Consider the following 24,191-nt stretch of genomic DNA (forward strand, 5'->3'; position numbering starts at 1 on the left):
AGCAAGCACAGGGCCCGGCACAGTCCATCACCCCGATCAGCTGGTGGTTGCAATTGCTGTGTTGGTTCTGTTTTCAGTCCCGACTTGCACTGGAACCAATGGGTGTTGCAGTCCAGTCTGGTTCGGCCCTTACATCAACCAGTGGGAGCTGCAGCCTAGTCGGGGCGACCCACAATAACCCCCACCAGGCCCGCCCCCTACCCTGGTTTGCCAGTATGTGAAGCAGAAGACCAGTCTGTCCCCCATCCCATTTGGCTCTGGTACTTGTCAATGGGTATTAAAGCTTAGTTCTATCTAACCAACTCAACCATCCAGCCCTCACAGATGTTGTTGAGTGCCTCTCTATCTAGCCATCCCAGCCCCCGTCCTAGTTTTCATGCCCTCCCATGGGAATAGTGACCCAAGAAAGGGGAACCCACCTTTTCCCTCCCAGGTCTCTCTGTCCCAGTTTATGCACTCTTTAGGTGGTCCTGTGATTTGACTTGACAGAATTAGTCCCCAGTGCCAGCTTCTGCCAGCTGATGCTGTGGCCCTGATCTAGTCCACATGCAGCGCACAGGTGTTGTAGCCTTGCTTAGTCGGGTCTGTCTCTATCCCAGCCCACGCTCTCCAGTGGGAGTAGCTGACCGGCGAGGGGACCAGTCCCTTAATCCCCCCGCCAGCTCTGCCCCTTCCTTCCTGGATCTCATGTGTGCTGGATGGGTGCTGCATTCATATCCAGTACAGGCAACCACGCCCTGGCATTCCATAATGTGCACTGGTTTTGTCGCAACCAAACCCGGCTCATCCCACACTCTGTTCTGTTCTGATTTGCCAGTGGATGACATGAACTGATTCAGCCTGGTCTGCTCCTGACCCATGCCGAATGTATGCCAGTGGGAAACTTTCCATGGCCTATTCTGGGCTGTTTCCTATCATGCTTCTTGCGCTTACCTGCAGGGACTGTGTCCTGCCAGAGGAGTTGCCCAGGCTCCTCCATCAGAATCCCTCCCAATGCCAGATTTTGCGCTTGCCAGGGGGTTCTTGAGCCAACCCTACTCGGTTCACCTCCTGTCCTAGCAGGAACAGTGGTTTTTCCTGGCTGGCTTTCACCCCATTCTGGTTCTTGTTGTTGGATGTTTCAGCCTAGCCATGGCTCGTCCATACCCACATACAGCTCACACATGGCTCAGAAGGGGATTGAGACCCAGCCTAGTCAGTCCCACATCCACCCTGATTCTGCATAACACCATCTGGTGTTCGGGTCTGGCCTGGCCTGGTGCATCCAATCCCAGCCCACACTAGTGCCTCGGGTGACTACGAATGTTTCCTAGATAGAACGTAGCCCCCATTTCAGCACATACACTCCTTGGTGGGAACCTCATCTCAGTTGTGGTGTCCCCTTACCTCCCAGATTGGGCCTGTTCCTAGCCATAAATCACGCACCTGCCAGTGGTTGCTCTGAGGACCATTAGGTGCAAGCCTCAAGTTCATTTGGGATTCCCTCATTGCCAGCATTGTTTCCTCCATTTTGATTGAAGGGATCCCCAAAGAGACTTTAAGGTGTTCCCAGATCAGGTTATTAGCAAGCACAGTGCTTCACGCCCCAAAGCACTGTGGGTTCAGGAGGGAGCCTCAACAAGGGCATTTCTAACAAGTTCCCAGATAATGCTGATACAACCGATCTGGGGACTGCCTCTGGGAAACCACTAAAATAGTGGGTAATTATCTAGAAAGACTTTGAAGTGTCCAGCCACATCAAAAAAGTTCAATTCTATTTGTATGAGCAATAAAGTTCACCACTGAAAGAGTGTATTCACTGTTGGGTCTGAATATTATGGAAAGCAGGTCCCTGAAAAAGACAAGTTGTATCCTGGTGAATAAAGCTGCTCTTTTTACTGAACAATGTTGCTGAATATGAACTCAGCTCAGCAGTCCAGGGTGCTTTCTTCCTGACTCATAGACATGAAATGAAACAGAGCCTTCCAGGTCCTGGAGCTGCACCGCTCACACCACTCACTGTGCGTTCCTCCTATTCCTACATAAATGGATGGAACTTCTGTAAAAGATTCTGAAAGCAGCCCCAAGATCTGAGTTCTCAGAGCAAAAAACTGAAGCACTCACTGGCAAGAGTGATATTTTCACAGGATCTTCCTAGTTGGAGATTCAGACAGAAGGGAAGATTATGGACCTGGCCTGGCTGGCTACAGACATGGAATTCTTGTGCAGGATGGGAATTGAGTGTCTGGACTCAACTGAAAATGCTAGCCTGGGAAGTCTTTGACTGGAAACAGAAAGTAATTCATGAGGCTAAAAGAGGGTTCCCTTCCCCACCGCAGGGACAGATAACATCATCAAATTGGCTTCTAAATGAAACACAAAGGGCAAAAGACGATCATTGTGGGGCAGGGGGTGGTTCTCATAGTATGAAAGGACATACGAGGATGTGGCACAAACAGTGCAGCAAAGGTCAATAGATAGCATCATTCACATGAGGAAATACCTAAGTCGGAAACTAGAAACAACATTAACACTCCCTTACATCCATATACAATAAATATGCATAAGGACACAAGGTGAGTAAGTCCTGGTGGCATGACCTTGTTGAGATACTAACCGCCCAGTTCCTGCACATAGTTAGTATATGCCACATATTTTTTTTCTTTTAAGCTCATGGTTCCATGTATTAACTAAATTGGTGGGACAGGAAGTTCCAGAGTTCAGAGCCAACTCAGTAGAACCTTCCACCAAAAAAAAACAAAATTATGTAAGATAATTGTATTTCCAAATTAGGATCCATCAAAAGATTATGAGCTTTTTACTTGGTTTTCATTAATCTACATCCAAAATGTTTTGTAAGTATTCCTTGAGATTTACAGGTAGGAAGACAAATAAAGATAAGAAATGGTAAACGATGTAGATTAAAACAACTGTTTTATAGTTTATCCAAACATCATAAATGCACTTTGTTAAATTTGGCAAAATTAAGAGTTTTAGGAACAGCATTTATGGGTAAAACATAATTATAAAATGATTCACCTATATATTAAAAAACCTGATAAGAAGAGACATACATAATTTTCACTTTGAATCTTCTGAAACAAAAAGACCTTCACAAGCAATATTTCAATTCGTTATTTAACTGAAATTTGTATAAATAAAGACAAAGCAAGAGAGCTGTAGAAAAAAGTTAAGGTATATCCAAAAGATGATGTAGCTAAATAAAATAATTAAGTTATATATTCCTGCTTACCTCCAATATTCTTAAGGTAGAATGTTTTATCTGCAACACCATTGTATTGACAAACATTAAAATACAGGGATAGTGTAAAGGCAAAGACAAAAATTGATTGTCACTCTGGTAAATCCAGTGTTATTACTAGGTTCAAAGACTACAGAAAGGACACAGCTCCCATGACACTGTTACAGGGAGATGAGCAACGTGATCCAGGAAAAGGGAAGTGCAAACTTCTAGATCTCCACAGATTTATCAAGTGTATAGTTACAGATGACACTGACTCTAAGTGGGCCAGGATCAGGTCACTCCTTGACACAGCAGGTCACATGCCATAAAACTGAAGGCTGGAAGGGTTTGCACCTGGGCTGATCTGCTATTATAGCTATGTCTATGCAAGTCTATAGATTCACATTCCAATCTTGTTCCCTCTACTTTCCAGTTTTTCTTCCTCCCCTGGGAATAACTAATCCTCATATGTATCCTCTGAGGTGCCTTTTTTAGGCTGGCACTCTTAAGCCTGTTTTTGTTGTTGCTGTTGTTTTAGCAAACTAAGGATATACTGATCTGTAGGCAGTATCCCTTCAAAATTCCTCCCTGGATGATTAGGCTGTGCTGTTGGTATGTGTACTAGGCAGTCTGTCTCAGGGGAACCCCTCAGGCCAGCACAGATTGTGCTCTCAGAGCCTGTGCAGCTCACAACAACCCATGCTTCAGTCATGTTTCTGCCCTACATTCTTAAAGTGGTCCCAGGTTCGGTGTGGTGGTGTCTCCATCTATGGTACCGGCATCCCGCAAGGGTGCTGGTTCAACTCTAAGCTCCTCTACTCCCATCCAGTTCCTGCTTATGCCTAGAAAAACAACGAAGGCTGCCCCAAGTCCTTGGGTCCCTGTACCCACATGGAAGACACGAAGGAAGCTCCTGGTTCCTGGCTTCAGACCATTATGGCCACTTCAGGAGTGAACCAGTGGTTGAAAGAGCTCTCTCTGTTTGTCTTTCTCTATATATAACTCTGCCTTGCTAATAAAAAAATAAACAAGTCTTAAGAAGAGGAAGAAGAGGAGGAGGAGGAAGAAGAAGGGGAAGAAGAGTAACAAGGACAGAAACTGGTGCCTATATGAGATGCAGGTATTACAGGGGGTGGCTTTACTCACTACAACACAACACCAGCCTCCCTTTAAAAAAAAATAGAACAAAAATGAAAAGTTCACAGAGATGGCCATCAGATAAAATGAGACCATCAGACCGAGTGGTGTGACAACAGCAGTGCATATAACATTTGGATTCCTTACAGCAAATCTAACTAAAGCCAGAGGATACATAATAAATTCTTTTTTTTAATCCAAAGATGTGTTGACACTACTGCTCAATGCAATCCTCTTATGTACGACCCAGTTCTGTCCCTCATGAGTCTTACCATTGTTTATACAGATATCCTTTGCCCTTTTGCCAGAGCTCTCTCACAATGGAGCTGAACAGATGTGTGCCCTCTCACTGGTTAATACTGACTTCATTTGCACTTTCCCTCAACAGGATCATTAACATGAGGAGGAGATCCATTGCCAAGTCAGTGGTAGAGGCAACTGGGCCTCCTGTCCATGTAGGCTGCTTTTCGTTCAGTTTACACATAGGAGTAGTCATTTTCATGGCTTATGGCTCTCTGAATTCAATGATTTCACATTAAAATGCTCGATGACTCAAGGGTTAAATCCTCACCTTACAAGTGCTGGGATCAGATATGAGTGCTGGTTCTGTCCCAGCTACTCGACTTCCCATTCAGCTATCTCCTTAAGGGCTGTGAAAGCAGTCAAGGATGGTCCAAAGCCTTGGGACTCTTCACCCACGTGGGAGATCAGGAAAAGGCTTCTGACTCCAGGCTTCTAATTGGCTCAGCTCTGGCTATTGCAGCCACGTGGGGAGTGAACCAGTGGATGAAAGATCTTTCCTCTTTGTCTCTCCTCCTCCCCATAAATCTAATCTGCCCTTCCAATAAGAATAAATAAATCGTTTTTTTTTTAAATGCATCTGAATTGGAATACATTTTGCACTTTTTTTTTAATTCCAAATAATTTTCCTTCAGCCTATCTAGGATGATACCATTCTAAACAATTCTTTTTTTTTTTTTTTTAAGATCTGTTTGTTTTATTGGAAAGGCAGATGTTCAGAGAGAAGGAAACACAGAGAGGAAGATCTTCCGTCCGCTGGTTCACTCCCCAAGTGACCACAACTGCCAGAGCTGAGCCACTCCAAAGCCAGAAGCTCGGAGCCTCTTCCAGGTCTCGCACATGGGTACAGGGTTCCAAGGCTTTGGGCCATCCTTGACTGCTTTCCCAGGTCACAAGCAGGGAGCTGGAAGGGAAGTAGAGCAGCTGGAATTAGATCTGGTGCCCATATGGGATCCTGGCATGTGTAAGGCAAGGACTCTTGCCACTAGGTTACCATGCCAGGCCCTAAAGAATTCTAATGTTAAGACTATCTCTAAACATTACCCCACTGTAACATCTCTCATTTTTAGTTCAAATTCTTGGGACAGAACTTTGATAGAACTAAGATGATGAGCTTCCCTACCCCCAACAGCAGCTGTATCCTGAAATAAGGAGAGAAAGAACTTGTGCATGTCCATTTTGAACATAAAAGGTGTGAGCTTGGAATTATTCTCCCATTCTGATGACATCCAAGAGGAAGCAGGGTTCTACTGAGAATATTAATGACTCTGAGCAGGGGAAAAAGGCAAATAGCTACAAACACTGCTCTCAGGGAGAGTTAATGCTGAAATTCTTATTTAATTACAGTGGTACTATTAAGTTGGCTACGGACCTTGACAATAACTTCATCTAGAAGACATTAAGAATGATTGACAGGGCCAGCATTGTGATGTAGCAAGTTAATCCACCTCCTATGACACCGGCATCCCATATAGGCTTCAATTCTAATCCTGGCTGTTCCAGTTCCAGTCCAGCTCCCTTCCTTCTGGGAGGGAATAGAAGATGGTTCAAGTGCTTGGACCCTGTGCTGCTAGGCCACCCAGTGAGACAAGTTCCTGGCATTGACCTTGCACAGCCCCAACCATTGCAGTCATTAGGGAACAAGCCAGCAGATGGAAGATATCTCTCTCTGAAACTTTGCCTTCTAAATAAAAAAAAATTATATATATTTTTAAAAAGAATGAGTAGTTATTGGAGCAGAAGGAACAGTAAGTCCATATCCTCACATTTAGTGATACCTAAGAAACAAAGGCAGAGCTCTCAGGGTTGTAGCTCACACTTGAATAAAGCAGTTTTTCAGAAAATTTAAAGAAAACTCTTTAGTCAATATAAAAGTCTCCAGAGAAACTAGGGCATGGTTGCTTAGCATACCAATGGCCGCGAACAAGTGAGGAATGGATCAGCAAAGGCAGTCTCCTGGAGTAAATGGATAGAGCTAATCCAACATGCCCATGAGCAAACTTCAGAAAGTTAGTATTACCAAAAACTACATGCATGGATTACCAAAAACTTTTTTTGCACCAGGATGATCTCTTTTCTAACTTATAAAAATGTATTATTTTATTTTATTTTTATTATTATTTTAAAGATTTATTCATTTTTATTAGGAAGTCAGATATAAAGAGAGGAGACGAGGCAGAGAGGAAGATCTTCCGTTCTCTGGTTCACTCCCCCTGTGGCTACAACGGCCAGAGCTGACCCAGTCTGAAGCCAGGAGTAAGGAGCCTCTTCCGAGTCTGCCCCGCAGCTGCATGGGCCACAAGCAGTGAGCTGGAAAGGAAGTGGAGCTGCCGGGACATGAACCAGCACCCATTTGGATCCTGGCACATGCAACGCGAGGACTTTAGCCACTAGGTTACTGCTCCGGGCTGTTATTTTATCTTTAAACATGTATTTATTTCTATTGGAAAGACAGATTTACAGAGAGAAGAAGAGACAAAGATCTTCTGGTTCACTTCCCAAATGGCCACAATGGCCAGACTTGAGCTGATCCGAAGCAAGGAATTTCTTTTGGGTCTCCCATATGGGTGCAGGATCCCAAGGAGTTGGGCCATCCTTCACTGCTTTCCCAGGCCTTTAGCAGGGAGCTGGATTGGAAATAGAGCAGCTGGGACTCAAAACTTATGTCCATGTGGGATGCCAGTGCTACAGGAGACTTCTCGTGCTATGCCACAATGCTACCCCTTCCCCTACTGTTCCATTATCAGAGGTCATTCAGCTAGGGTCCTTAGCAGCTACATGTACAGAGAATAGAACTGGCTCTCAAATGTTAAAGAAAAAGAAACCTTTAACAATGTTTCAAATTAAGACTCAACATTAATGCAACAAATATCGACCACTTTCTGTTTGCCAGAATAGGATACATCAGTAAGTTACCTCCTAGAGGTCTTCATTAGCACCATCTAATCCTGACATTTTTGTCCCTGTGGTTGCCATGGGGACACTTGTCTTTGATACTGTGCAAGAGCTTGATTGATCCCAAGATGTATTGACTGGAAAGTTTTTCATGAAAGAACAGTATGTTGACATAGGTAGGGAAAAAATACTATTATTATAGTGCTTTTATCCTGTTATAACAGAATACCTGAGACTGGGTAATTTATAATGAACAAAAACATGTTGGATCTGGGGCTAGTACTGTGGCACAGTGAGTTAGCCCACTGTCCTCAGGGCTGGCATCCCATACTGGCACTGGTTTGAGTCCCAGCTACCTCACTTCCAATCTGGCTCCTTATTAATGCAGCTGGGAAGGCAGCTCAATGCAATCTTCTAAAAGATGACCCAAGTGCTTGGGTTCCTGCACACATGTGGGAGACCCAGAGGGGTTCACGGATCCTGGCTTTAGCCTAGCCCAGCACTGGCCGTTGTCACCATTTGAGGAGTAAACCAACAGATGAAAGACCTCTCTCTCTCCACACCCCCTTTCCTTCTCTCTCTCTCCTTAGACATGTGTGTATCCCTCCCTCATGTAACTGCATTTCAAACAAATAAAAGTCTCTCACTCTCTTTCTCTCTCTTTAATGTGTTAGATCACAGTTCTAGAGGCTGGGATCTCTGACGTCCAGGGCCTTGCGTCTGGCTGGGGCCTTCTTGCTACACCGTCCCATGGTAGAAGGACAAGGGAAACAGGAAGACAAACAAGACGGGGAGGAAGAAGGGCCAGACTGTCTTTCATAAGGACCTCACGCTCACGATTTAGTATTAATCTATCCACAACAGTAGTGCCCCCGAGATCTAAACACCTCCCATTAGACCTCACCTCCCAACACCTCTGTAGTGGGGGTCAGATTGCCAGCACGTGAACTCCAGAAGACACATTTAAGCCACAGCAACCATGAAGGATGCTGACAGGCAGAAGCTCAGGCACTCCCAAAGCAATGGCCTCACAAGACTTGCTGTTTGCTTCCAAGGAGAAGCTTCTGGAAAGTAAGGAGGGTTCTTTACACTGGGCGTGAAAGCATACAGGACCTAAAGGAGCCCAGGAAGCCACGCCACGGGTTACTGTCAGATCAGAGAGTTGATGTTTTCTTAGTTTTAACAAATTGTCTTTTCTGAAACATAAGCTCTTGTTTCAGTGAGATGTCTGAGTGTTTTTAAAATGAGGGGTGGCAGATAAACACTGTGGCTAGTTTGGTACACTGAGAGCCTCAGTGATTCATGGTAGTGGTAACAAAGATTGATGGAAGTTGTAGATGACGATAAAAATCCCATGAATATACCATCTTGACCCTTGTGTTCAGACCTTACAATCAACACAGTTTCTGTTCTAGGTTAAACAATCTTGGAAGATTTTGTGCTTCATTGATTTAAGAAAATAATATACTTACATACTTTAAATACTCTAATTTCTTACAACTAATGAAACAAATGCAGCGTTTGCTTTCATTAAGATTCACTTTTCATCTAAATTTAATTCAGTATGGTCTTTACAAATGCTCCTGAGCACTTCTGCACTCTGCTGGTAGGATAGAATTGCCGCTTCATCTAAATAATTTTCTAAGATAAACATACAAGGATGTAATTTTTTAAATTAAAATCAGAAAGTGGTCTTATATTTTTGTCTCTTACTTCTCATTCAGAACTATAGGCACTGCTTTTCTTATGCTATTGGAAAACCAGGAGACTTAGATCAACCATATGAGATTATCAACAGTACTAATGGTAACCACTTAGTCTGGCCCTCGGATCATTCTGGATTATATGTGTTTCGCGTAAAGATCCTAGATCCAAACTACAGGTAAATATAAATGTTCTACTATAATAATCTTAGTACTAATTCTTCAAAATTAATTGTTCTATTTTATTGCTTTAATTTGATGCCATAGTCAAGATGTCCAGTGATTGTTATTGCTGTTTGCATAGTTACTTTTTCATTGTGTAACAGTTCTATGAAACATAAGAATGAGACCAGTTATGTTAAATGTTCAATAATAACTTTGTCATTACCTTCTGAGTATTTTACAATGTTGCATTGCCATCTCTGTCCAACTGTAACATAAGCACAATCACAGGCTTCCAAGTGCTGATCACGGAAGCTGCTTGGGGAAGAAGTGGAAGTGGACATCCAAACCCAGAGAGGTTAAATCAGAAGAGCATGAGACACCTTCCAAATATCATCATGTGTACTGCTGATAGGCACAGTGGTACTTCAGGGGTAGAAAACACAAATGCTCTTTGGAGCAGAATAGAAGTTTCTGGATAACATTGCACAGTAGTAGGAACAGGAAAACAGTAGGAACTTCAGAGGAACAGGAAAAGCACATTAAGAAGCTGCAGTACTGACAAAGTGAGGCTCAGTGTTAGCATTTGTCTACCTCCTGGCCAGTCAGGGACAAAGAGGGAACATCCCCTGAGTGAGGAAAGTAGGAAACAAATAAGAGAGACAAATTTAAAGTGATATATATATATATAATGTTGAAGGAGATTTCCATCTGTGTCCTAGAGAGCCTCTTCAGTGTCCTCCCTCAGGGAGGACTCAGGAGAATTATCCTGAGAAGAATATGTAAAAGAAATGATATCCATGGAGAATAAATTCCGTGCTGATGAGAGGAGGGAGCTTAATGTGCCAAAATGTCCAAGGTGGCAACAGGAATGGAAAGAAAGGGGCAGGGGACTCTATTAAACATGTGCAAGAAGGAGACAAGGAAGGAATCTGGTTTTTGAGTTTTCTAGACTTGGTAATTTAAATATTACATTTTCTTTGACCATGCTGGATAATAAGGTGGCTCTTTTGAGGGGGTGGAGGGGAGTTACTGAGATAAGAGTTTTAACTAAAAAAAAAAAAAAAGAGTTTTAACTCTAATTTGTGAGCACAGAGTGTGATCTGCATGAACATGATACACACTTAAAGATTCTGATTTAGGGAGGCCAGCACTGTGGTATGCTTGCTACCTGCGACACCAGCAGCCCACATGGGTACTAGCTCATGTCCTAGCTTCTGCACTTCTGATCCAGCTCCCTGCTAATAATAAAAAAAAAAAAGCAGCAGAAGATGGCTCAAGTGTTTGGCCCCTGCCACCTTGTGAGAGATCTGGACCAAGCTCCTGGATCCTGGCTTCCCCCGGCTCAGCCCTATTCACTACTGCCATCTGGGCAGTGAACCATCAGATAGATCTCTGTCTCTCTGTGTGTCCCTCTCTCTCTCCCTACCCCTGTGACTCTTCCAAATAAGTATTTTTTTAAAAAATTCTAATTTGAGTCTGAAGGAGGAGGAAAGAACTGAAGATAGAAGTTACAAATGGGGTTATCTTCTGTAAGGACTTCAGAAGTATGCATGAGTCAACTAACTGATTCTGCAGAAAGAGCAAAGTGTTGGGAGACACAGTTAACGAATTGAATGTGGTAAGAAAAGGAACAGAGCAGTAAGCTATTCAAATACAAAAGAGAGAGGGCCCAGCATGGCCCAGACACCCTAGTGCCTGGTGGCCTCACCTTGCACACACTGGGATCCCATTTGGCACTGATTCATGTCCCGGATGCTCTACTTCCCATCCGGCTCCCTGCTTATGGCCTGGGAAAGCAGTCAAGGAAGTCACTTTTTTTTTTAAAGATTTATTTATTTTTATTACAAAGTCAGGTATACAGAGAGAGGAGGAGAGACAGAGAAGATCTTCCATCCGATGATTCACTCCCCAAGTGAGCCGCAACGGGCCGATGCGCGCTGATCTGAAACCGGGAACCAGGAACTTCTTCCGGGTCTCCCACAAGGGTGCAGTGTCCCAATGCATTGGGCCGTCCTCAACTGCTTTCCCAGGCCACAAGCAGGGAGCTGAATGGGAAGTGGAGCTGCCGGGATTAGAACGCCCATATGGGATATTGGGGCGTTCAAGGCGAGGACTTTAGCTGCTAGGCCACGCCGCCGGGCCCAAGGAAGTCACTTTTAGAAAGAGAGGTGGGAGGGGAACAAAAACAGAACGTTCATAGGAAAATACAGTAAAACAGGATATTTAAATGTGATTGCCTCACCATTTTTAAAAGGGAAGAAAATGGCATCTTAAAGATTATATGTGCTTGATTGTTACCATAGAAATATGAAGGGAGCTTTTAAAATACATTGTGCTTAATTTAATCCCTAACGTGATTTTTCTCATTTGCAGTTTCTGTAACCTAACAACCACCTTCGCAATAGAGACCTACGGAGCAATTCCCAGGTAATGAGCGGCATGTAATCGGGCGTTAGTGTGGAGAGTTCTAAAACCTGCAAGTGACAGCTGGACGGGAAAAACCCTTCTTCCCCAATGTCTCCCGAGACCAGAGCCCACGAGATTGTTCTGTCAGGGTCTGCAGCTTAAATCTTATCATGACTATCACACAACTTTCAAGAAGCCCAATTACTTCTACCCTGTATTTCTTACTCTGTAAAAATTGTATATGTGTGTATGTTATGCCAGGGGTACAGTTCTTTCAACTCCACCAACTTGGTGGTGAGTGTAAGGCAGCAGTTGGTACATGGAGGCCACCATAGCTATGTCCTCCCACTCTACGCCCAAGCCAGCCCTCAGCCACTACCCATCATTCTGACATGCCCATGAAATAAGCAGGGAAAGTACTTTCCTGGATTCCAGTTCCAGTTCCCAGAGTACAAAGTTTCCTTTCTCAAGTTAGGACCTTGGCTGACTTTGCCTCTCTGCTCTGGGCCTCTCTGCCCTGCTGTTTTGAAGTTTATGTTAAACAAAAGTAGAAGATAAACAAGTTACTCGTGGCCCTGCTTTAAATATTACTGATACTTCAGGATTTTTGGTGTGTGAGGATGGGAAGGTAACATTGTGAGTAATCTGCAAATGATACAAGCCACGAATTTTTCTCAGTAAGTTTTGGCAACATGTAGGCTTTCTGCAGTGCCATCACTTCCTTCTTAGGCTGGTACATCTGTGACTATTCATAATAGGATCTAAGAGCAGGTGTTTGGCCTAGGGGTTGAGAGGCCCACATGTGCCTCTGAGTCGTTGAGTTTTGATTCTATGCTTCAGTTTCTGATTCCAGCTTCCAGCTAATGCCGGGCTAGCAGGCAGTGGGGATAGCTGAGGCGATTCAGCTTCTGCCTCCCATGCAGGAGACCTGGATTGAGTTCCAAGCTCCAGCTCCAGCCGTGACCAAGCTGGTGCATTTGAGGCATGAACCAGCAGGACCAGCAAATGGGAGCATGCTTCTCTCTTTCTCTGCCTCTTGGACTTTAAAATAAGTGTTTCTTTTTTTTTTTTAAGATTTATTATTTTTATTGGAAAGGCGGATATATAGAGAGGAGGAGAGACAGAGAGGAAGATCTTCCATCTGATGATTCACTCCCCAAGTGAGCCGCAACGGCCGGTGCTGCGCCGATCCGAAGCCAGGAAACTGAAACCTCCTCCAGGTCTCCCACAAGGGTGCAGGAACCCAAGGCTTTGGGCCGTCCTCAGCTGCTTTCCCAGGCCACAAGTAGGGAGCTGGATGGGAAGTGGAGCTGCCGGGATTAGAACCGGCACCCATATGGGATCCCGGTGCGTTCAGGGTGAGGACTTTAGCCGCTAGGCCACGCTGCCAGGCTCTATATAAGTATTTCTTTTAAAAAAGATTTATTTTTGTTGGAAAAGCAAATTAACAAACAGAAGGATAGAAAGAAAGATCTTCCATCCACTGGTTCATTTCCCAAATGGCCTAATGACGGGAGCTGAGCTGATCCAAAGCCAGGAGCCTGGGGCTTCTGGGTCTCCCACGCAGGAGAGATCCAAGGGCTCTGGGTCATACCTCACTGCCCTTCCAGACCACAAGATGGAGCTGGATGGGAAGTGGAGCAGCCAGGACACAAACCAGCACTCACGTGGGATGCCAGCACTCGCAAGCAGAGAATCAGCCAATTGAGCCATCACACAGGCCCCAAATATTTCTGTAGAAAGAATAAATAGTAATATGTGCACTTAACTACTCACCAACAGAAGAGAGAATGGGCTGAGTTAGGGAAGAGAGGAGGATGGGTAAAGGTGGACGATCTTGCCTTTTTGCCCTAGTTCTCACCTGCCAACACCCTGATTCCAGTAGTCAGGGAATAAAATGACATAGGGACTGGCCCATTCATAACCGGTAATTTAACCCCTGTTAACACCTGGTCCTTGAAGGGTGCCTGAGGCAGATAGAGGCCAGCTTGTGGTGATCTTAGTAAGCACCACCTCATGTGCAACGACTGGAGATCATTCTGTAGGCGGCAGAATGCTTAGGTTTTCCCTGCTTTCCTGCCCAGCGCTCAGCCCTTGCACTCTGTCCGGTTTCCTGTTGTATTCTCTGGCCCAAGTGCTCAGCTGTCCTCTGTAGCCTGCATCTTCCTCTGGATGTGAAGCCAAGCCCTCCCTAAGGACACTGCTTCACTTTTCAGCTCTCCCAAGTGATGCTATTTTTTTCACCCCTTGTGTACCTCAGGGTCCTATTATGACTTCCAGATCTTTCTTTGTCCTGGTTCTTACGCAACAAAACAAAACAGAAAAAAAGCAATACTCACTCTGATCCATGGGGCTTATGGTATCTGTTAGGGCCCCAGATCTCCCTGTGCTCATGCTACGTCTTCTTCCAGCTTCTCTTGACCCACCTGTGATCCTTGGCCTGTCACGGTGGTAACACAGTAAGGTCTGCCTTAAACCCCACTGGCAGTGTCCACAGGGCCAACTCAGTCTAGTGTCCAGTATCTTAGCCCTTCCTCATCCTCTGTGACCTTGTCCTTTTCTGCTCTCTAGCCATCACTCCTCTGGACCCAGCTGGGACACTGCCATTACTTGTAAGTTTTCTGAGTCTTAAAACAACAATTCAGTCTTTCCATTCTCCCGTCACCCTCTCCTGTCCTTCCAGCCTGTTAGTCCCAGTTCAGCCTCTGCAAACCTTCTTCATTCTCACTGGATGAAGTAGCTCTATTTTCAATCTCTGCTTTTTCAAAGTCTATTCTTTCATTAATGGCACACTTATCAGCACTCCTCACCCTTCTAGGACCAGGTCACCCATATGGAAAATCCCCAAGCACGTAGTTACTGTGAGACACTTGAGCAGTCCTGTCCTGCGAAGGAATGTCACACAATAGGGCAGATTGATTACCAGGCTTAAATAGGCCACCCAGCTGCCTGGAACTCTTATTGCTCTAACCCGGCCAGACCACACTTACATTCTTTGACACAGCAATCTCAGACCTTGCCTCATTGGCTTGCTCCCCAGATCGCTTTCGACAATCAGCAAATGAGCTTACGACCATGTTCACAGAAAAACTGGAAATCACCAGACAAGACGCCCCGCTGTTCCTGGTTCCCAAACTTAAAAATCTGCCAATAACTATACCTGTTCTCTCCTTAGTCTATACTGTTACAATGAAGACAGTATCATTTATCCTTTCTACACATTCTCCCACTTGTGCCCTGTTGCTTTCCACTTTCTTAGAAAGTTTCCAAATCAGTTTTTCCTGCTCTCTTCCACATATTCAACTTTACCTCTCTAATAGATCCTTCCAGTAACATTTAAATAACTTCCAAGGGTTTCCTTTGTAGGACAAATTTCAAAAGCTTTGTCTATACTCATAGTATCCCTTTCCCTGTGGTTCAGCTGTATTTCTCTAATCCATCCAATTTGGCTTCTATTTTACCCCCACAACAAATTAGTTCTCATAGAATAGCTTTGTCTACATTACTCTAACACATATTCTTCAGTCCTTATTTGACCTTTTATTAGCAGCATTTGACCCTCCCTTTAGGTGTTTTGCAGCTCTATGGGTTTTCCTAAACTCCTCTCTCTCTCTCTCTCTCTCTTTCTCTCTTTCTCTCTTTCTCTCTTTCTCTCTTTCTCTCTCCCTCCCTCCCTGTCTACTTTTCTTATCAGGAAGAGCTTACCCTTTTTCACCAGCATTTAAGTGTTGGTCTCCTTTGAGGCTCAGTCGTGTTTGCTTTGCCTCTCACTCCGACAAGCTCATCCACATGTATGACTTCAGTTAACATCTGTATTCACGAGACTCCTGAATCCTATCTCTACCCCAGTCCAAAGCCAAATGTCCCACTGCCTATTCACCTCTTAGATGTCTCAGACCAGTCAAACCAGACACGCTCCAAAGCAGACTTGTGATCTTACTACCCACTCCCTCGCCCCATGATTTGTCACACTCATTAAAGCTCACCTGTCAGGTCACTACACAGCCATGTGGATTGTCCTGGTACAGCTCTAGGAGATCCCTTCCCACAGACTATGATATAAGTGGTGCCCTTTGGAATGCCCCTGTTTTCTAACCTTCCCTCTTTGGAAGGAGTCAAACACCCAAGAACCCAAAGCTCCAACCAAAAGCCTGGAATTCACATTCATTCATTCTCCCCCAACCCACCAAACCATCACTGGCTGCCGTTCATTGTATCTCCCACATAGCTCATGTATGCACTCACTTTTTACCTACATCATTCAACCAAGCTAAGCAGGCTGTCATTATTATCCCTGCAATGGACTCTTCCCTCATCTATTCCTACATTAGAGTTGTCTTTTCAAATTGCTAACCTTAGTATCTAGAAATTATTTTTTTATTGCAAAGTCAGATATACAGAGAGGAGAGACAGAGAGGAAGATCTTCCCTCCGATGGTTCACTCCTCAAGCGGCCACAACAGCTGGAGCTGAGCCAATCCAAAGCTAGGAGCCAGGAGCTTCTTCCAGGTCTCCCACGCGGGTGCAGAGTCCCAAAGCTTTGGGCCATCGTCGTCAACTGCTTTCCCAGGCCACAAGCAGGGAGCTGGATGGGAAGCAGGGCTACCGGGATTAGAACTGGCGCCCATTTGGGATCCCGGGTGTGCAAGGTGAGGACTTTAACCACTACGCTATCACGCTGGGCCCAGTATCTAGAACTTCTTTTTTTTTTTTTTTAAGATTTATTTATTTTTATTGGAAATTCAGATATACATAGAGGAGGAGAGACAGAGAGGAAGATCTTCCGTCCGATGAGTCACTCCCCAAGTGGCTGCAATGGCCGGAGCTGAGCCAGTCTGAAGCCAGGAGCCTCCTCCGGTTCTTCCATGTGGGTGCAGGGTCCCAAAGTTTTGGGCCGTCCTCGACTGCTTTTCCAGGCCACAGGCAGGGAGCTGGATGAGAAGCAGGGCCGCTGGGCGCATTCAAGGTGAGGACCTTAACCACTACACTATTGCGCTGGGCCCAATCTAGAAATTCTTAAGTTTCTTTCCATAAATTGAAAGTACTTAACATGGCCAAAAAGGCCTTTTAGGATCTAGCTTCCAGCTCTCTTTCAGTCTCAGCTGGGATCCTATTACTCTTTCTTAGCTCCAGACACCGCCCCCCCCCCCCCCCCCCCCCCCGCTTTCTGTCAGTCCTTTGTCCCATAGCAAGACATTTGCATAGTTTTTGAGAAAAATTGTTTGTTTGTTTAAAAGGGAAAGCTAGAGATCTTGCGCACAATGGTCCACTCTCCACATGACCTCAATGATTGGGGTTGGGGTAGGCCAAAGTCAGGAACCGGGAACTCCATTCTAGTCTCCCACCTGGGTGTGACACTTAGAACTGTCTTCCAGCTGCTTCCCCAGGCACATGGGCAGGGAGCTGGTTTGAAAGTAGAGCAGTCTGGACTTGCAATGGCACCCAAAGGGGAGGCCTAAGGGGTGTCACTGCATCACAATGCCAGCCCCTTTTCCACATATTTTTCCCTCTATCTGGAAACCTTTCCTTCCCTCTCTTTGCCTACTTTACCAGTTTTACTTTTGTTTTTCCTCTTTAGATTTCAGGATGATTATCTTTTCACTGTGAAGCCATTTCTGAATCCCATTTACCAGATTAAATTCTGCCACAGTAAATTTTCATGGGGTGGTATCTCTCTCCTTGTTAATTCTTTATATAACTATAATTATAGATTTACTTAATCATTGTTTAACAATTATATCCCACTAAAATGTAAGTTTCCTAAGAATGAAATTGTGTCTATTTTTGCTTAACACTATATCACCAGCACCTGGCACAGTGCCTGGCAGATAACATGTGGTTATGTTAATGCATTAAGTTCCTAAAAAGAAAGCCATTCACTGGAACCAGATTACATTTATACTCATAAGTGACTAGGATCAGACCAAGGTGTCTTGGGGTAAGTGTAACCCTGAAAACAAATAGTCACAAGTTAAAAGGAACCAAAAACTAACATCAGCTACCAGCACACCAATTAAAAAAAAACAGCACAGGCCCTGCATGGTAGCCTTGTGGCTAAAGTCCTCGCCTTGCATGTGCCAGGATCCCATATGGATGCTACATCATTTCCCAGTTGCTCCACTTCCCATCCAGCTCTCTGTGGCTTAGGAAAGCAATCAAGGACGGTCCAAAGTGTTGGGGTCCTGCACTTGGGTGGGAGACCCAGAAGAAACTCCTGGCTCCTGGCTTCAGCTCAGCTCAGCTTGGGCTGTTGAGGCCACTTGGGAGTGAACCAGCAGATGGAAGATCTTTGTCTCTCCTTCTCTCTAAATCTGCCCTTCAAATTAAAAAAACACAGAGAGATATATAGATATATCACAATTTTTGGCCCAAGAAATAAATTTGTTCTGATAGGAGGCCCCCAGGCAGAGCCTAATGTCTGGCAACTAGCTGAGCTTGACGCGCGCACACGCGCGTGCACACTCACACACACCCGCACGGTTATATCAAAATTTATCCATGCATCCCCCTGTGGGCACCTGAGTGGATTCTGTGTCTCGGCTACTCAATAGTGCTGAAGTGATCCTGGGAGAGCATATCTCTCTTTCATGTGCTAATTTCATTTCCTCAGACTGAGGAGTGGAGATGATGGGGTCATGTGGTTGAGCACATTCCGGTTTTTTGAGGCACATCCGAACTGTTGGAACTGCCATTATGGTTGAGCTAATTTGCATCCCTCAGTAACTGTGTGAAAGTGTTCCTTTTCTTTACATCCTCACCAGCGTTTGTTGTTCTGTCCTGTTGAGAATAGCCGTTTTGACTGGAGCATGATGATGCCTCCCTTGGTTTTGGTCATCGTATTGTCCCTGATGGCAGGAACATTGAACGTTCTTTCCACGTTTGTCAGCTACCTCTACTTTCCTCCATTACTTCAGTCACCAACTAAAACCCTCTTGGAGCTTACCTGGATTACTACAAATCCCTTACAACTGGTCTTTCTGTTTCCCACACTTCTGCTTCCCTTTTGTCCATTCTACACACCGGAATCAGTTCCTGCCTGCTGAAGCATCAGTCCAGCATCATGTCTCTGAAACTGCACCTCGCCTTTAGGAACAGATCGACACCATCTAGCCGGCTGTAATGGCAGCTGTCTCGGTTGGCCCCTTCCCACCTCTTTTCGTTTCCCATTCCTCATTTCTAAGCCCCAGGCCTCACCTCTGTGGTCTCAGTTGGAGAACGTTTAGGAGACATCTTAAGGTTCCCCAGTGCTTTCCCACCATTGTAGGTGCCATCTCTCTTTGCCTCAAACACTGTTCCCACCTTCGTCTCTTCGTCCACTGCCCCCCTACCTGTTCAGGTGTTCCTTCCCCTGGAGAGCCTTCCACCACACAGGGCTCTCACAGGACTTCATGCTTCCTTTCCTCATCCTATTGCTCCCTTGGCCTTATTTCCACCCTTAGCTGCCCCAGACGCTACATCACTTGAGGACAGCTCAGATGGTGCCTTGTTAGTCACCATTCTCTGTCAGTGCTGTAGTAGCTAGCTGTTCCAAAACTGGAACATCCAAAGTGGAAACAATGACTTCTAATGAAATGTTTCTTTTTTTCTCATTGCAGACCAAGTGGCTACCTGGTTGCTGCTTTTATCTTTAGCCTGATGCTACTGTTTTGCAGTATTCTTGTTTTGAGCTACTTCTCATATCTGACAATCTATAAACAATGTGTTTATGACCCACTTCACAAACCTCAAAGAAAATCAAAGAAAAAATAGAAAAACTGAAAACTTGTTTACTAAGGGTCCGCTATGTAGAAGCAGTATATACATATATTTACCTATACTTATTTATATATATACTTATATTGAGAGAATGTGTTTCACCAAGATGTACTTAATATAAACACATAAAAAGTATCATCAAATTTAAGATTTGAAACATATTCTTAAATTATCCCTAAACACAAAAATTATATCCTTATATATATTATATTAGTAAAGAATCCCTATTTGTATTCATTTTCAAGATCCCCTTAAACAGAATGTTAAAAAATAATAAACTAACTTTGGATTTAATAATCCTTTCTAAAAATGTTTAAATATATAACTTTTTTGGATAACACTTTTCATATTAAACCTTATATGACTGTAGTTAATTTATATATAAATGATTTAATAAAAGTGTGTGGATTCAAATTATCTGTTTCAAACAGGTTTTAGAAGTTTTCCTAGTAGTCAATATAATATAAAAGTTATGGCAGGACTGGGAGCAGGCAGGCCTGGGCGTCATGGGACACAGGCGGGCTACTCCTATGGCTTGCCACAGTGTTAGACCAAGGGCCTAAAGCTGGGGTTGTACGCAGATAGGGACCCCACAGGTGGCCTTTGAGTCACCGAGTAGCCTGGGCTTTCACCTCCAATTAGTGTCAGACATGACAGTTTCTCTGATCTCAGGGACACAAACCAAAGCTATTAAACTTGAATTTATTTTATTTTTTTTTACTAAAATCAGGAATAAAACAAAGATGCCTGTTATTCAACATTGCTTAAAAAGCTCTAACATTACAAGAGGAAAACAAAAGAAATGATATAAAAATTGGGTCTGGGGGTGCACTCTAAAGTTGCTCCCTACAATGCTAGTGTCCCACATGGATACCAGTTTTAGACCTGGCTTCTCCACTTCCAATCCAGCTCCCTGCTAATGGTCTGGGAAAGCAGCAAAGATGGCCCAAGTCTTTGGACCCCTGCATCAACATGGGAAACCCAGAGTAAGCTCCTGGCTCCTGGCTTTGGACTGGCCCAGCTCCAACCCTTGCAGACATTTGGGGAGTAAACCAATAAATGAAAGATCTCTGGCTCTCCCTCTCTCTTTCTGTAACTCTGCCTTTCAAATAAAGAGATGAATCTTTTAAAAGTAAATAAACACTGGGAAAGAAATACAAGCATCTCTCTTTAAATGGCAGGAATACCTAGAAAACCCAAAATTCACCACAGGTTTCAGCAGAATAAGAAAACTTGAGGGTTTAATACCAGACTAATATTTAAAAATCGATACTTTGTTCCTTTAATTAAAAGATACCATCTCTCGTATGGGCAACTGGGTTCTTGAAAGAGCTGCATGATGCAGGTAGTAAAGGAGTGTCTGAGGAATGAGCTGGGTCTACTGTGGAGGGGACAGGGACTCAAGGACTTGAGCCATCCTCTTCCGCCTTCTCGGGAGATACATTAACAGACAGCTGAATTGCAAGGGGGACAACCAGGACTCAAACCAGTCACCCTGAAGCAACATTCTAAGAGGTGTGTTAACCACTGATGCAAGTGCTCATCCCTTGAAATAGTCTATTTTTTCATGCCAAAATTGTTGGCTACTTGAAGAGATGACATAGTTGATAAATTCAGAGGAACAATGGTGTTCCTTGATTTATCTGTCTTTAGTTATGAGGTGACTTTTTTTAAGATTTATTTATTTTATTGGAAAGTCAGATTTACAGAGAGAAAGAGAGACAGAGAGGAAAAGATCTTCCATCCAGTGGTAACTCACTGTAGGAGGACATTGTGACCCAAGAAGGTCAGCGAGCACAGGATTACAGTTGATTGGATAATATCTGCATGAGAACAACCTTTTGTATACCTTATTGGATATCATTTGCATAAGAACAGTTGAGTGGACAGTATGTATATGAGAACCCCTGGTGGAATATACAAGACAAAAGGAGTTCCAAACAAAAGCATTGATGGTTTTAGTGATAAGCTCAATACTTCCTCCCTTATCCTATATGGCTCTCAGTGTATAAAGTCTGATGCCACTAATAAACTACGGCTTTTGACCATCAGTCGGGGTCCACATGTGTTATTATCGGCTCCGTGCACTGTTCATCGCTGTGGGACAGCAACAACTGGCGCCTGAACAGGGACTTGAAAGAAGAAGAGAAAGTGCAGTGGAGACCCCCACAGAAAGTGGTGAGTGGGACAATGGGCCAGAACCAGTGTAGGGCACAGTCTCTCTTATCTCTCTTATGCAGAATTTTTTAGTGAAAAGTGGAGTGAAGGTGACTAGGCAGCAATTGCATTCTTATTTAGAGCTTGTTAGTGAATATAATCCTTGGTCTCCAGATGAATGGGCACTAGAAACTGGACTTAAGAATTATACTCAGAAAAATGGTGAAAAGGCCGGTAGGATAGAATATATTCAAGTTGGTTTTTGGATTATATCGGCTTTAATTAGAGCTATTATTATAATTTTAGAAGGGGAATCTGCAAGAAATTCCTCTAAGGGGAGACATCCCCAGAATGTAGCTAAAAAAGGGCTCGGCAGTGTGGCCTAGTGGCTAAGGTCCTTGCCTTGATCCCATATGGCCGCTGGTTCTAATCCCGGCAGCTCCACTTCCTCTCTATCTCTCCTCCTCTCAGTATATCTGACTTTGTAATAAAAATAAAATGAATCTTTAAAAAAAAAAAAGAATGTAGCTAAAAAAGAAGTTTTTCATGGTACGGACAAGGAAAAAAGACAAAAGGAATTTTTAAAAGGCCCACCTAACAGGAAAGGACACTGTAATATGGCTAAAAAAGAAACGCCTCATAGTACAGATAAGGAGGATGGCAAAGAGGAGCCTGTGAGAGATTTCCCTAACAGGAGACGCCACCGTAATGTGGCTAGGAAAGAAATGGCTTACACTACAGATGAAGATAAGAAAGAATGAGTGAGAGACCCTCCCACGAGGAGATGCCACTGTAATGCAGCTAAAAGAGAAAGGCCTTATACTACAGATGTGGAAGTTAGGAAAAGAAAACTTGGAAGATGTTACCATAATGTGATTGAAAATGAAATTAGAACTAAGAAAAAGAAAATTTGCAGTGTTAAACCACAGGATTTCTCTAGTGAGGTAAATGAGGCTGGGATAAAGCAACAGTTAAATATCAACCCATGCCGTCTTGCTCTTAAATCTGATCAAAGACATTTCCAAATGTCTGATGTTCCCCGGAGACCTCATGAATTCTGATTGCTTTTTCCAATCATACTTAGTCAAGAAAATAATCAACCTACCTATGAAAGCCTAGATGTTAATGCCATCATAGCTTTTTAAAAGGGTTGCATGTCCTATGGACCTACTTCTTCTTATGTGTGGGAATACTTAAATGGCTGGAGCCAGGGAGCAAACTGGATTCCTTATGATTTTGAAGTAAAAGGAAAAACAGGGTTTACGCCTCAATATTTACAATGGAAAATGTGGAGAAGCGATATGGCTAAAGAAAAACTGTCCTTAGGAGCATCAGGTCGGCAACTCCCTGATGGGGGACAATTGACTTATGATATGTTAGTTGGAGATGGACAGTGGGTTACTACAGAGCAACAGATACAGCTACCTCAAGCTGCGCTCATGCATGTACGAGATGTAGCATTGTGGGCATGGGAGAAAATTGAAACTGGGTCTGAATTTGCAGGCAGTTATACAAAAGTCATTCAAGGAGCCAGAGAATCTAATGCTGATTTTGTAAGACGTTTGACAGACTCCATAGAAAAACAAGTTAGGGGAGAAGGCACTAGGAAATTGTTGTTAAAGCAACTGGCCTTTGATAATGCGAATGAGGACTGCCAGGCTGTTATTCCTCCTATAAAAGAAAAAGAGGATCTTCTGGGTTACCTGAAAGCCTGTCGCAACATAGGGACATTTAAACACCGTGCTGGCCTAGCAGCACTTGAAACTTTTGCTATTCAAAAACAAATGAAGGCTAAATGTTTTAATTGTGGCAAGCCAGGACACCTTAGAAAAGATTGCTGAATGCTTCCTTCAACTCAAAAATACCATGCAGATACTTTTAACAGTCACTCCCCTGGAATATGTCCTAAGTGCCAAAGAGGCGGACACTGGAAAGTAGCTGTGAAATGGAGACTAACATCCAGATGTGAGGATGTAGTGTGGTATGCATTTTTACTTCCAGACAAAGATAGACTTACAATGAAACTGTTTATCTTGACAATAGGATGCTGGACTCTCTGCCATTGTCTATGCCCGCAATGATGGTCATAAGACTGAGTATGAAGAACTATGTTAGTAATGATATAGAGGAACTGGGGGGGGCGGAAGGGAACTGGGGAGGAGATAAGGGAATATAAAACTGTATCATCAAATAATAACAACAATAATAAAATGTATTTAAAAACAAGCAAAGAAAAAAAGAATATAAATCCAAATTTGACCGTGATGCCAGATGCCTGTGGCCAGAAGACTCTGGGAGGGGTAAGCCCCAGGTCCCAAACATTCACAGGTTTACAAAACGGGAATCTGCAGAGAAGCTACAATCTTAAAACTGCCACTGTCTCATTGCCCCACCTGTGCTCCTCACCCTGCAAGTATAAATCCTGGAGGCTGAAATTCCAATCAGTTGTGG

The 24,191-nt window shown here is 43.8% G+C and overlaps 1 protein-coding gene across 2 annotated transcripts in view; it reads left to right on the forward strand.

The window, feature by feature from the left end:
* Positions 1-19,849, forward strand: part of CATSPERE (catsper channel auxiliary subunit epsilon) — a 121,330-nt gene extending 101,481 nt beyond the window's left edge. The window contains exons 20-22 of one of the 2 annotated variants that reach the window (XM_058669429.1): positions 9,280-9,437; positions 11,797-11,850; positions 19,424-19,848. In XM_058669429.1, the coding sequence (XP_058525412.1) occupies positions 9,280-9,437; positions 11,797-11,850; positions 19,424-19,577 (366 nt within the window). In that variant the 3' untranslated portion in view covers positions 19,578-19,848. Of the gene's footprint in view, positions 1-9,279; positions 9,438-11,796; positions 11,851-19,423 lie in introns of both variants that reach the window. The other variant, XM_058669430.1, reaches the window with a different exon arrangement.
* Positions 19,850-24,191: the final 4,342 nt, after the last annotated feature.

The sequence above is a fragment of the Ochotona princeps genome, chromosome 10 (assembly GCF_030435755.1).
Source record: "Ochotona princeps isolate mOchPri1 chromosome 10, mOchPri1.hap1, whole genome shotgun sequence".
NCBI classification, from domain to species: Eukaryota; Metazoa; Chordata; class Mammalia; order Lagomorpha; family Ochotonidae; genus Ochotona; species Ochotona princeps.